Source organism: Enhydra lutris, unplaced genomic scaffold (genome assembly GCF_002288905.1).
Source record: "Enhydra lutris kenyoni isolate GAN:26980312 unplaced genomic scaffold, ASM228890v2 scaffoldscaffold45, whole genome shotgun sequence".
Taxonomy (NCBI): Eukaryota; Metazoa; Chordata; class Mammalia; order Carnivora; family Mustelidae; genus Enhydra; species Enhydra lutris.
In genome coordinates this window covers 15,603,895-15,616,085 of record NW_019154129.1, presented here as the reverse complement: position 1 = coordinate 15,616,085, position 12,191 = coordinate 15,603,895, and the positions used below count along the sequence as shown (strand labels likewise).

Genomic DNA, 12,191 nt, shown 5'->3' with positions numbered 1-12,191 from the left:
GCCTGCGCCGCAGGGGGAAGGGGACGTGGTGTTGGCCGGGCTTCTGGAAGAGGTGGGGGACCCTCTACCCGCCCAGTCAGAAATGGGGCCCCTAGGACTTCCTGCACGGCTTCTGAGTGCAGCTCGGGTTTAAGGATCCCTCCGTGGTCACCCTGGTTCAAGTCAGGGACCCGGCGTGGGGACACGAGTGCACTCCCTCGGGACAGGCAGGGGTCCCTGAGCACCCGTGTCCTCCAAGGGCAGCTGCAGGCGGCAGGAGTCTGGCCAGTGGCAGAGGGTGGTGCTTTGGGGAGACAGAGCTTTGGGACCCCCATGCGGAGGCTGGTGGTGTAGGGAGGCCCCCCGAACTACCTGTGCCTCTGGACGGGAGAAGCCGGTCTCCCAGCTGCACAGACGCCTGCGGCTGGGGAGCCCTCTGCCAGGTGCAGGACCCCGGTTGCTGTGGAAGCTGCTGCCCGGCCCACGGCGTCGGACCAGCAGGACTGCGGCAGCGCCCCTCGGCCTCCCAGGGCCCACCCTGCAGGTCCTGAGACCACAGGCCGGAGCTCGAGCGGCGCCTGGGAGACGCCGCGCTGCTGGGCACTGTACAGCCCGGACCTGCGGACGCGGCAGCCGTCCTGCGGCCCCTCCACGTCTCTGCTCCCGGCCGGGCTTGCTGCGCCCCAGGCCTCAGTTGGCCAGGCACGCTGTGCTGAATGCCGGAGTCTCCTGTCTCCCGGGACCTCCCGGGACTCCGTGTCCAGACTCCCCTGGAGCACCCCTGTCCGGCCGGAGCGCAGACGACGTTGCCCGCCGTCTCCTCTGAAGACCGCCGGGGCTGCAGCCCCAGTCCAGCCTGGACGTTGGGTCCCTCCTCTGCCGTGGACCCACCACATGACACTCTCCGTGACCCGCGCCTCAGATTCCCCAACTTCCCCCAGTGTCTGCCACCACTGCCCAGCTCGCACATGCCTCACACCGCGTGACCGCGTGGCTCGCACACCTCCTGCCTCACGCCTACCGTGTGCCTCACATGCACACCGTGTGCCTCACACACCGCCTGCCTCACGCCTACCGTGTGCCTCACATGCACACCGTGTGCCTCACACACCGCCTGCCTCACGCCTGCCACATGCCTCTCACACCACACACGCCTCATGTGCCTCTCGCAGCACAACACACGCCTCACTCGTGCATACCACTGCAACCACAATCCACAATTCGGACAACAGGGTGGACTCAAGAGTGAGGGCCAAGGGTCTTTTATTTCCCGGTCGGGTATGGGTGGGAGTAGGATGGGTGCCTCCCCCGGCCTGACAAGAGCTGCACCCCAAGAGACCAGCTACACCTCCCCCCGGGTCTGGCATGCCCCCTTTCCCCAAGGAGTCCACCTGCCCTGGCGCGGTCCTGTCCTGGCTGTGAACAGGGACCGGCTGTCCCAGGTGATGCACTGGAGTCAGCTCTGCCTCACACGCGAGGCTCCAGGGGAGCCCCAGCCTCGAGGACACCCACTGGAGGTGTCCCTGTGGGAGGAGGTCTGGGACGTGCACAATGATGGCCACAGTGTGGGCAAGACCCATGAGGGCGGGCTAGAAGGCTGAGCATGGCTCCAGCGGAACTGGGGCTGTGCTGTGGGGTCCCCGCAGGATCACGCCGGGCAGAATGCCATGGGCCCATCTGCCCAACAGTGTCACCTCCAGCAGGAGGCCGCCTGCCACCCGCCGGCGGACCGCAGAATGCCAGCGGCTTCATGTGGCCGGCCCTGCTTGGCCCCCCTCATCCTCCCTTCGTCCAGGTGACCTGAGCTCAGGGACACCTCTTCCCAGGAATCAGCCCCTGGACCAGCCCCTTCTGGGGAGGAGAAGGCTTGACAAGGGAGACGGTGAGAGCCCAAGAGCCCCATGGGCACGGGGGCAAGGCCGGGCCCTCTGGGCACTAGGGGATGCCCATGCCAAGGGTCTCGAGAGCTGCCAGGACCCCAGGCCAGCAGTGAGGATGGCCACTTCCCTCTCCTGCAATCTGCCCACCTAGGTGCCCCCGTCACCACACTCAGGGCCACTGGCCGCGGTCACAGGCTCCCCAGAGTGGGAGGCAGGAAGGAGAGCAGGGCTGGGGTTTGCATGCGGCGGTTTACGCATAAACGGGAACACCCTGTGGACGAGAGGGGACCTGAGCACGGGGCGGCCGTGAGGGTCCCGCGCACTTCACTGCCCAGGCACAGGGCACAGCCAGGCTCACCGTCTCTTGGCCTCTGGGGGAACCACGGCTTCTGCCAGCAGGTCTCTGTAGGCGGCGGACTTCAGGAACCTCGGGTAGGAGTCCTGCGAGAGAGGGTATTCCGCCAGCTTCCGCTGGGCTCCCACCTGGCACTGCTGGGCCCCTGCCAGCCCCAGAGCACCCCCAGGGGACGGCGCTGGAGGCAGCCGTCCCAGACCTGCCCCAACCTAGTCAGACAGATGCAGGGACACCTGTGACTCCGGGCCGGTGGCCCATTAACCGCAGAAGGTAGGCGCGGGCCTGGCACCCACGCACAGAGGACTGAACTACGGGACCCCAAGCAGGAAACCCCAAGGAGGGCCTCCCCGGGTTCTCGATGCACCCGCAAGTGGGAGGGCAAGGAAACGGAGCAAAATAAAACACAAGGTTGAGGGGCACCTGGTGGCTCAGCGGGTTAAAGCCTCTGCCTTTGGCTCAGGTCATGATCTCAGGGTCCTGGTCCTGGGATCGAGCCCCGCATCGGGCTCTCTGCTCAGCGGGGAGCCTGCTCCCCCCCCCTTCTCTGCCTGCCTCTCTGCCTGCTTGTGATCTCCGTTGGTCAAATAAATAAATAAAATCTTTAAAAAAAAAAAAAAGGGTAACAATCATTTAAAAAAAAAAAAAAAACAAGGTCAAGAAAAACCATATGGTATCCAATAAAGAGAAAGCCGTGAACCTCCTTGTTTATATTTTTTAAAAAATACAAATTTTAAACAGTTAATTTCAGTAGGAAGACGAAGGAAGACTGGGACAGAACTAGATGTATTTGAAATGTACCTTCTTTATAGATTGGATTTTAGACCTGTGTAGATGCTTCACATAATCACAAAAGGAAACAACGAACCATCAGTTCCTGAACATGGAAGGTAAAGCAGGACGAGCGTGTATCCGGGCGGTGACACCACCCTGAGCACAGGTAAGGCAGCGGAGCCATCCACAGGGCATCCCCAGGAGGGGACACACACGGGACCCGGCGAAGCACGTAACCATCGTGCGCGGGTTTACGGCGCACGGGAGCGTGGGGTCGTCCGGCCAGGACACCGGGGGAGAGGGAGGAGAGCGAGTGCGTCACTACACCCACGCTGCTGGGAACCAAGACGTCCAGTAGGTTAGTGAAAAGACGACGGAAGTCTGCGCCCGGGAGCTCTGCACGCCTGAATCTGAATGAGCCGTGCCCGTGGGAGCCCGTGTTCAACCGAGAACCCTGTACTTCTGGTTCTGTTCACTGAAGCGCCTGGACGCCATCCGGGTGACCGCGAATACGCCCAGCAGGTCGAGATTTCTAAAGAGCCTAGAAGAGGGGCCAGGGCCGCCCGTGGGAACGGCGCAGGGAGGCCTGGGCAAGCCACTGCAGGTCTCGGAACACATCAAGAGCCTCGAGAGCCAACGGGGGTCGGGGGTGGGGGGCTCCGCACAGCAAGGCAGAGGAAGAACCACGGTGAAAAAACCACCATCCGGCGAGAGCGTGGATGGACCGTGGTGTGAAAACCACCTCCCACTCGCTGACCCCCTGGCAGGTGGGGCGACTCCAAGTCACGACTGAAAAGTGGAGAAGGAATCAGGCGTTGACTGTGCCTCCCCTGGGGGACCGTGGGCAAGGCGCAGGTGAGGGGACACGCCTCCGCGACGCACGCCAGCTCACCAACAGAGGCAGGGGCAGCAGCTCCTCACCCGGGCCAGCCACCGTCGGGCGGTTCGCGTCCCTAAACGGGGGGCGGCCGGGCCCCACGTACGTCCTGATGAGGAGGACATGCCAAACACCACCTCTGAAGAAACCGAAGACGGTACAACTAACAGTGAGCCTGATCGTCTGAGACATCACCACCCACGTCCAGGAAGCGAGGCCACAGAGTCCCTCCAGAGACACGGCAAGAGCCCCACTGGTAGGACCCAGATGTGAGGCATGACAGGACAAAGGGCGGCCTAAAGTCCAAGGGGCCAGCAGGACGACCAGAGGGACCGGCTGCACAGGCTACGCTACTGGCAACAGGGCCTCAGGAGTGGCCGCTCACCGAGGAGCAGCGTCCCCAGCAGCCGGGAAGGGCAGGGAACGTGACCGGCCCCCCAGAGCCTCCAGACGGAGCCAGCACACCCACACCATGACCTTCGCCCCAGGAGACCCGGCGGGGACGCCTGACCGGCACGCTGTGACGGAACCAGATGGTGCTGTCCTAAGGCCCTGGGTTTGTGGTGACATGTTACAGGGACGATCGGACGCCAAGCAGAGACTGTTCAGACCCCAACCAGCTCTTCGAGGACATGAACCAAATACCCTGTGTTCAGTGTGTGATGCTGACACCTGGGTCCCGCTGGAAGGGGAAGGACAGGTCCGTGTCCTTTAGGGGATCCTGACCACACACAGAGACAGTAAGTCTGAAAATGGCACAAGAGTCACGGGGTGGGGGGCAGCAGGCAGGGATGGATGAGGGGTCCGGACGGGCCCCAAGCTGACCGGTTCGGAAGTCAGGCAGCAGGATTCACCATGTCACTGTGTCTGCTTTACATCTGGAATCTTCCACCTTACGACACATAAAAATCAGAAGCAGACCTCTCGGTCGGCCCGTAGGACCTCAGTCTGCAGGTGTCCGCTCGACGGCAGCTGGGGTCAGGGAGCAGGGCTCCGGCGGCCGCGCCTCGCTCACCTTCTTCATCAGCATGTAGATGTGCAGCTGGGCCTCGTCCAGCACGTAGCGGTGGGGCTGCCGCAGGCCCTCCAGGGTCCGCTCCATCGTCCGACTGTCGATGTTGACCCAGCGGGCAGCACCGGGGGCCAGGAACTGCCTGTGTCGGCGCAACGGGGGCGTGCGAGGAGACAGGCCCGAGGCTGCGGGCCCCGCACACCCGCCATCCCCGCCCCGCAGCACTCACTGGTATATGGCATCCACCGCGGCGCGGACCTGGGCCTGCTCTCCGTGGCGCAGCCCCTCGCACGCCTCCCAGAAGCTGAGGTTCTCAGCTGGAAGGCCACGAGCCCAGTGAGGCCCACCCGAGCGGTGGCCGGGCCTGGCAGAAACCCGGAGGGGCCTCGAGCAGGGCACAGCGCTTCTCACCACTGAACTCGGTCCCGAGGAAGTCCATGAAATGGCCTCGTCCCACAGGATCTTCCAAGAGCTCCTGGAAGCTGAAAGCCCATCGCTCCACACGGAGCTTCGTGGGCACAGCCACACTGTGGGGACAGGCGGGGGCTGGTGAGGAGCACAAGGACTGCGCCGGCGGGACGGCGGGGCCCCCTGGCCCCCACCCCCTGGGCTCACCTGGGTGCATTGAAGGTCCAGTAGCTGTCATCGTCCGTGACCCAGGGGTTGCTGGGCAGGCAGCCTGACATCATGGGGTCGTGCGGCCCACGCTGGCTGCTGAACTTCAGGTACCTGGGGGTGGAGGGCCGTGCCGGGGCCAGTGCTGGGGGAGACTGTGGGGACCAGGGCCCTAGAGGGAGGGTCTGCACTCCGGGCCCCCCAGCCCACTCACGCCTCCAGGCAGACAGACGACTTCACCCGGGCCCTGGTCAGGGCCTTCCTGCAGCGCTCCATCTAGGACGTGAGAACCATGAGGTGGGGCCCGGGCTGGGGATCAGCCAGCCCAGGCCCCTCCCTCTCACCCACCCCCAGAACTTACCTCCTGCTTGTAGAACTCTGTGTTCTTGGTCTGGAAGGGGCCAAAGGGGCTGTAGTTAGAAGGTGGGCCCTGTGGGGATCGACAACCCACCCTGGGCTCATGAGTCCATCTTTGGGCTGGTGGAGAACGGCTCAAGCCCCCTGTCTTGCCCCGTGAAGACCCCTCCTCTAATGGAGGGTCTGGCTTTCCAAGAAGCATCTGGGGCTTCTAGATAAGGTTTCCAGAATGTCCCATGGAGCCCACAGGTTGTCGAAGTCACCTTATAGTCCCCAATTGTCCCTACTTCCTATTTTTCTAATGTATCTAGGTCATTTTTTTTTAAAACCAGCAGGTACATGAGAGATCCAGCCGCAGGATCACAGTGGGGGACTCCATCTTGCTAACTCGCGCTCAAAGTCATCCCATCATGTTCAGAGCTCAGAGCCTGCCTGCCACAACCTCAGGGCCAGGTGGACGGGCTGGCCCTGCCCAACACCCACACAACCGTCAGGATGCCTGGGATGCCCAGTGCTGGTCTTGGCTCTCTTTGGCCGACCTTATCATGAGGACATTCCAAACCCGTGACCGTGAACTACAACTTCAAAGGAAAAGTTTTATCTGTAAGGCACCGGGTATTGTATATTTTGCGCTTTGTGAGACTGGAACAGAGACCTGCTACCAGGTCTGAACACGTCTGTCCAGAGGCCATCGGAGGCCTTGGAGGGAGGTGGCTGGCTCAGCCCAGGCCCCTCAGGCCCATCCATGGCTCTGCGGGGTATGTCTCCAACGCCCCGAGACCCTGAGGCTATCCCAGCCAGGGAAGAGCTCCCACCCTTCCCAGAGCCCCATCAGACTTACAGGCACCCACCGTAGCAGGTTGGGGAGACAAGAGGTGAGGGTTAGCAGAGACCTGGAAGCGGGGGCGCAGGCAAGGACGCATGATGCCAGGAGCAGAGCAGGGCCTCTGGGTGTCAGGGTCAGGCGCTATTGGGACGGAGGGTTGGGCAGCCCCCGCATAGGGTGGGGAGACATGTATGCAGGGGTGGAGGGGTGCGGCCTGGGGACATGTGGGCAGGGCCTCACCATCTGCACTCCCCCAGCAGTGCAGGAGCTGCGCTCTGGACCCTGCTCCAGGACACTGGGGACACCCGGCTGCAGAGGAAGGTCGAGATGTGGTGGGGTTCCAACCCAGGTGGGCTGCCGAGACCCACCTCAGCCTTGGGTTTCTGCCCCCGGATCCCCCATCAACTCTGCACCCATACGTCATTCTGTAACGTGGAAACCAGCCATCGGAGAAGGGCAGAGTCTGAGCCCCCTCCCTACCCGTCCCACCCCCACGGGGACCTCCCCTCAGGCCAGCTCACCTCCCCGCTGTGCTCCTGACTGCTCACACCACAAGCCAAACCATCCCTCTTCTTTCTTCTTTAAAGTAGGCTGGACGCCCAGTGGGGCTCCAACTCATGACCGGAGACCCAGAGCTACACTCTCCTAACCGTGCCGGCCAGGCACCCCTCTCACCGCCCGTCTTGGGGCAGTCATGTGCCCCGCAGCTGGCCATCCCGTCCTCCAACACGTGTGCTGGGCTGGCCCCCCCTCAAGGACGGCCCTTATGCCTGCTGACCCAGAGGCTCCAGCTGCCATTCCCAGGGCCCTCCACTTGGACCCTCAGCCACAGACAGCCTGGGGGCCACGTCCACTCCACCCTCCTGCCCCCGCACCCCCCACCTAGCGCTCAGGCGGAAGATGACCCATCACTTTCCCAGAGACAGCCTCACCCTAACCCACACCTACACAACCCACGTGAGCTACTGGGCCCATGCGGGGCTCGCTCTTTTCTTCCCCGTGGATTTATCCCACAGGAACTTCCCCTCGTGGTAGCTGGGACTGCCCCACAGCCCCACGCAGCAGGGGGACTGCAAACCTCCCGCCCAGACCATAGTTCTGGGGAAGGCCTAACTGCAGGCCAGCACCCCCAGGAGTTCCTGGCCTGTGACCCCAGCCCCTCAGTGCTGTCAATAAGCCTGGCCCCACTTTGCCCCCGCCCTTACACCTCAAAGAAACTGGTTTCTTGGGGCGCCTGGGTGGCTCAGTGGGTTAAAGCCTCTGCCTTCCACTCAGGTCATGGTCTCAGGGTCCTGGGATCGGGCCCTGCATCGGGCTCTCTGCTCAGCAGGGAGCCTGCTTCCCCCTCTCTCTCTGCCTGCCTCTCTGCCTGCTTGTGATCTCTGTCAAATAAGTAAATAAAAATCTTAAAAAAAAAAAAAAAGGAAAGAAAGAAACTGGTTTCCTGTGGTGTGTAGACTGGCCCTGTGATTGGTTCTGATGGGTCCCAGAACTATAACTTTCTGCTGGGACCCCGAAAGCCACATCCTTACCACAGGCTCAAACTGTGGGTCCAGAGAGAACACGCGAGGGAAGCACACGGACTCCCAGCAAGACCCCACTGCTGTATGAGGACCACCCCCCCGACACACACACACACACAAGGGGGCTCACCGGGGGCCTGTTCACCAGCCAGTACGTCTGCTCCTGGCACGCAATGACCAGCCTGTCCCCCTTCCTGCGCTGCTTAGCTGCCCTGGGGATGGAGGTGGAGGTGGCGGGCCATGGCGCCCACAACAGCCTCTCCCACACCGCCCCCACCCTCAGGCCGAGCCGGGTGGGCAGCCAAGCCTGGGCAGTGCCCCCTGGGCGCAAGCAGGGCAAGCTCTTACCGCAGCTGCTCCCGAGCCTGCATCACCACCAGGTCCCACGTGTGGTTGATCTTCCTGTGCAGCTGGTCATAGTGTTCCTGGGGGATGTCGAGGGCGCCAGTGGGTAACCCTTCCCGTGCCCAGCTCAGGGGCGCAGACCAACCACCTCCCCACGGAGACATCTACGGATGACGTTTGTGTGTCTGCACTCTCCTGGGGCCTGGGCTGTGTGCTCCAGGGCAAACCGGGAGGCCCCGGGGCCAAGGGCAGGTCTTGGGTCCTCGGGCTAGACTCAGCAGGGGGCGGGGGGACCCACCTTCTCGTGCCCGACCAGGGCCCCCTGCTTTCGGATGTTCTTCTTTGTCAGGTAGATGGCTGGAAGGACAAGGGGCCAGGCTGTAGGGGAGACCTCTCTGCCCCTTGTCTCTCGTGGCATCACTCGGGAGGGATGGCAGCAAGGCTAGGAACTTGTCCCAGGTTAGCCCACTCCTCCACACTCACCATAGTCCAGCTCAGCAGCTGGCCACACGGTACTCGTCCAGAAATAGGGTGTCTGGTATGGTGCAGGAACAGGGCATCTGGGACCTCCGGGGCCTTCCCCTCCCCAGCTGTGACCACCTTCCCCTATCCCTCGGGAAGGGACTGGGCTGGCCAGATGGTGCCTCAGAACCTGCCTGGAGACTCACAGACCACTGGCCATTTTCCCCAGCTGGAACCTTGCTCCACTCACTCCCTGGGGTCCGGGGCAGGCACTGCTTCCTTGACTGGCCTCCCAGAGTCCCTGCTGCCTGGTGGGGTGGACAGGGCCTGCCCAAGCCACACATGTACTCAGTCTGTGCTGAAGACTGTGGGTGAGGACTGAGAGCAAAGCCTGCCTGGATCCCTGTTGTGGCCGCGGAGGCTGGGCAGGGGAGTTCCACGTGACTGGGGTTACACACCGATATGCAAGGACCCTGTCCTCAGGCCCCACACTGGCTCCTTCATGAGCCAGGGCTTAAGGACCCTCAGGGAAACCACCAGAATCCTCCCCAGGTACTACACCCTTTATGGGGTACCTTCCAGGACTCGTGGGGAGGGGCGGTGGACCCAGGCCTGCGGTGACATCACCGCTTCCTCCTCCAATCCCAGTCCCCCCTCCCATGAGTCCCCTCTGTCTGGGCTGTTAGTCTGGGGCTCCCACTTGCTCCCAGCGGCACCTGACCTGAAATCTGTAGGGCGTGTCGTCGGGCCGGAGCACGAGGCTGCGGGGCTCACGCAGAGAGTACAGATATCCGTGCTGCACTAGCAGAGTGCCCAGGTGCAGGGCCTCTGCAGGGGAGGGGCACAGGGAGGCGGGCTCTCAGCCTCGAGAACCAAACTCCCCAGCGCACCTGGCTTGCCCTGACACCTGTGAGCCCTGACGAGGCCCAGCCGAGGCCATCAGCACAGCGACCCCAGGGCAGGGGGCAGCGGGCAGGGCGAGCAAGGGGCTGACCCCTTACCCTCCTCTGAGATGCAGTACTTCCGGATCAGCCACGCCACGACGTCGCCGCCTGCACAGCAGAGATTGGCACGGGGCAGGGGTGGGCCGCGGCGGGGCGGGGGTGGGCCGCGGCGCGGCGCCCACCAACCCCGGCCCGGCGGCGCCTCACCTGCCGCGGTGTGCGGGATGACGGTGATGAACAGACGCTGGCTCCGCGTCTTCACGCCCTGGTCGGGGTCCTGCATGCTCACGACCACCCGCTCCATCTGGGCGAGGGGGCACCGGGGGGCGCTGCTCCGGAAGGGCTCCCCCACCCCCAGACCCGACTCCCCACAACGGGATCAGGGAGCTCAGGGAAGATTACCGCGCCACGGCGGATTTGGGGCCGCTGCGGGCAGCGGGGGCGGGGGGAGGGGAGAAGGACAGGGCCACGCCCCCCGCGCCCCCTCCCGCGGCTCGACGCCCCGCCCCGCCGCACACAGCGCCGCGCCCCCAGCCCCGCGACCACACTCGTGCACGCCCGCACCACCTCTGTCCCGCCGCTCCCCGCCCCGCATGCCGGGAAACCCGGGGAGCGGGGGGCGGGACCCCCACCTGGCACCCACCTTGCTGAGATGCGGCAGCTGCGCACCCTGCCGTCCACCGGCCATGGCTGCCGAGCGCCAGATGGCGCGGGGGGGGGGAGCCCTCCCTGCCCGCGCGCCCGCACGCCCCGCCCAATCCCCGCCCCCGACTTCACGCCCCGCCCCGTCGCCCGGCCGCGGCCCCGCCCCCGGCCGCACGCCCCGCCCCCCGCCCCTCGCCGGGCGAGGTGGGCTCCCCCACCCCTGACCCTCGGCGGCCTTAGCCTCCGCGCCCGCACGGCCTGGCTCTGGGGTCTGGGAGGGTCTCCCCCCCACCCGTCAGGGGACACCGAGGCCCATGTCCGTGGGAGGGGCCCGCCCCGGATGCTGCGGGCACTGTGAGGGAATCGGGCTCAGCGGGCACGGGTGGGGGTGCTCAGAGACGGGAGGGTCTCGAGGAGAGGCTCCTGTGGGGCAGGTGGGGTCGGGGGCAGCCGTGTAGGGTCCGCTGCTGCCTCGCACAGCCAGCCCACGGGGGCCCCTCGGGATGCGGCAACACTGGCGGCGGGGCGGGGCGGCGGGGTCAGGGCGAGGGGTCAGTCGGCCCCAGGAGTGTGTCCGCGACGGGGCACCGCACGGCACAGCACGTCAGTGCCTCCAGGCTGCTGCGACACCGGACTGCTGCGCGGGTTGCTGGCTGGGGGTCCATGGAGGCCTGCGGGAAGGCGGTGGGGCGGAAAGCTCACTGCCCCACCCCTGCGCGGAGACCTGGGCAGGACTGCAGGGGACCGGGCAGAGACACGACAGATGCAGGAGTTCAGAGACTGTGGGAGAGGAGCTTTACTGCAGGGGGGGTCCCAGCTCCCAGTCCCCACGTCCCACACACTCGGGGAGCACCTGCAGCTTCCAGGCTCAGGGCCCAGTTCCGGGCCTTTCTTCACCTGCTCCAGCAGCTCGGCCACCACCAACCCAGAGCCCTGTTGCTGCCTTATTTTTATTTATTTACTTATTCATTTGAGAGCCAGCCAGAAAGAGCATGAGCGGGCAGAGGACAGGGAGAAGCCGGAGACCCACTGAGAGGCAGCCCCCAAAACACAATCTCTATCCCAAGACCCTGAGATCATGACCTGAGTCAAAGGCAGCTGATTCACCGACTCCACCCGCCAGGTGCCCCTATTTTTAAGAAGTTCTAAAAGGTCTGTTTCTGCTCTTTTGAAGATAGAGTCCCCCTCCTCCCTCATGGGGTGCTGGGGACAGGGCAGGATAATTGGGATTGGCCTTTGGCCTACAGCCTTACACTGATCCATTTCCAGTGCTGACAAGGCCAGGTCCAGGATGAGCTCGGGCAGGGGTAAGGGGGGGGGACGGCTACCAGGGTACCCTCCTCCCTTAGATCCCAGTGAATTCCCAACTATCCCCACCACATAGGTACGGGTCCGGCTGGTCCCAGGCCTGACTGTCCTTTCTGGATGGTTGGCTATCTACAGAAGCTGTATGGCCACCAGAGGCCATAGCTGTCCCCAGCCTCGACAAGTGGCTTCCCTGACCACCCCCAACCCCAGGGAAAGAGCAGCAGAAACGGGACCCCAGAATGGCCTGGGTCTCAGCTGGGCGAATCCTGCCCTGGGAAAGATTGTGGAGAGG

The 12,191-nt window shown here is 64.1% G+C and overlaps 1 protein-coding gene across 3 annotated transcripts; it reads right to left on the bottom strand.

Moving 5' to 3' along the window:
• Window positions 1–1,337: 1,337 nt before the first annotated feature.
• On the bottom strand, window positions 1,338–10,607 carry LOC111155988 (regulator of G protein signaling 11). 3 transcript variants are annotated; one of them, XM_022516496.1, is made up of 17 exons: window positions 10,590–10,607; window positions 10,154–10,250; window positions 10,004–10,054; window positions 9,714–9,830; window positions 9,630–9,638; window positions 8,839–8,897; window positions 8,544–8,620; window positions 8,326–8,407; window positions 6,913–6,981; window positions 5,851–5,880; window positions 5,704–5,765; window positions 5,490–5,603; window positions 5,286–5,401; window positions 5,104–5,191; window positions 4,878–5,016; window positions 2,218–2,300; window positions 1,338–2,130 (listed from the first exon to the last, which is right to left on the bottom strand). In XM_022516496.1, the coding sequence occupies exons 2-17, from the start codon at window positions 10,248–10,250 to the stop codon at window positions 2,007–2,009; spliced, it is 1,317 nt and encodes a 438-aa protein (XP_022372204.1). In that variant the 5' UTR covers window positions 10,590–10,607; the 3' UTR covers window positions 1,338–2,006. The 3 variants fall into 3 exon arrangements, with proteins under 3 accessions (XP_022372204.1, XP_022372202.1, XP_022372203.1); XM_022516494.1 differs by lacking the exons at window positions 9,630–9,638; window positions 10,590–10,607 and adding an exon at window positions 9,024–9,075 and having other exon boundaries at window positions 9,724–9,830; XM_022516495.1 differs by lacking the exons at window positions 1,338–2,130; window positions 2,218–2,300; window positions 9,630–9,638; window positions 10,590–10,607 and adding exons at window positions 3,086–4,754; window positions 9,024–9,075 and having other exon boundaries at window positions 9,724–9,830.
• Between the last annotated feature and the right edge of the window lie 1,584 nt (window positions 10,608–12,191).

Coding starts and splice junctions, on each gene's coding strand:
- LOC111155988 (XM_022516494.1), bottom strand. CDS start 10,250: ATGGAGCGGGTGGTCGTGAGCATGCAGGACCCCGACCAGGGCGTGAAG. Junction 8,408..8,543: donor CAGGCTCGGGAGCAGCTGCG/GTAAGAGCTTGC, acceptor CTCCATCCCCAG/GGCAGCTAAGCAGCGCAGGA. Junction 6,982..8,325: donor GGCTGGTGAACAGGCCCCCG/GTGAGCCCCCTT, acceptor CTTCCTCTGCAG/CCGGGTGTCCCCAGTGTCCT.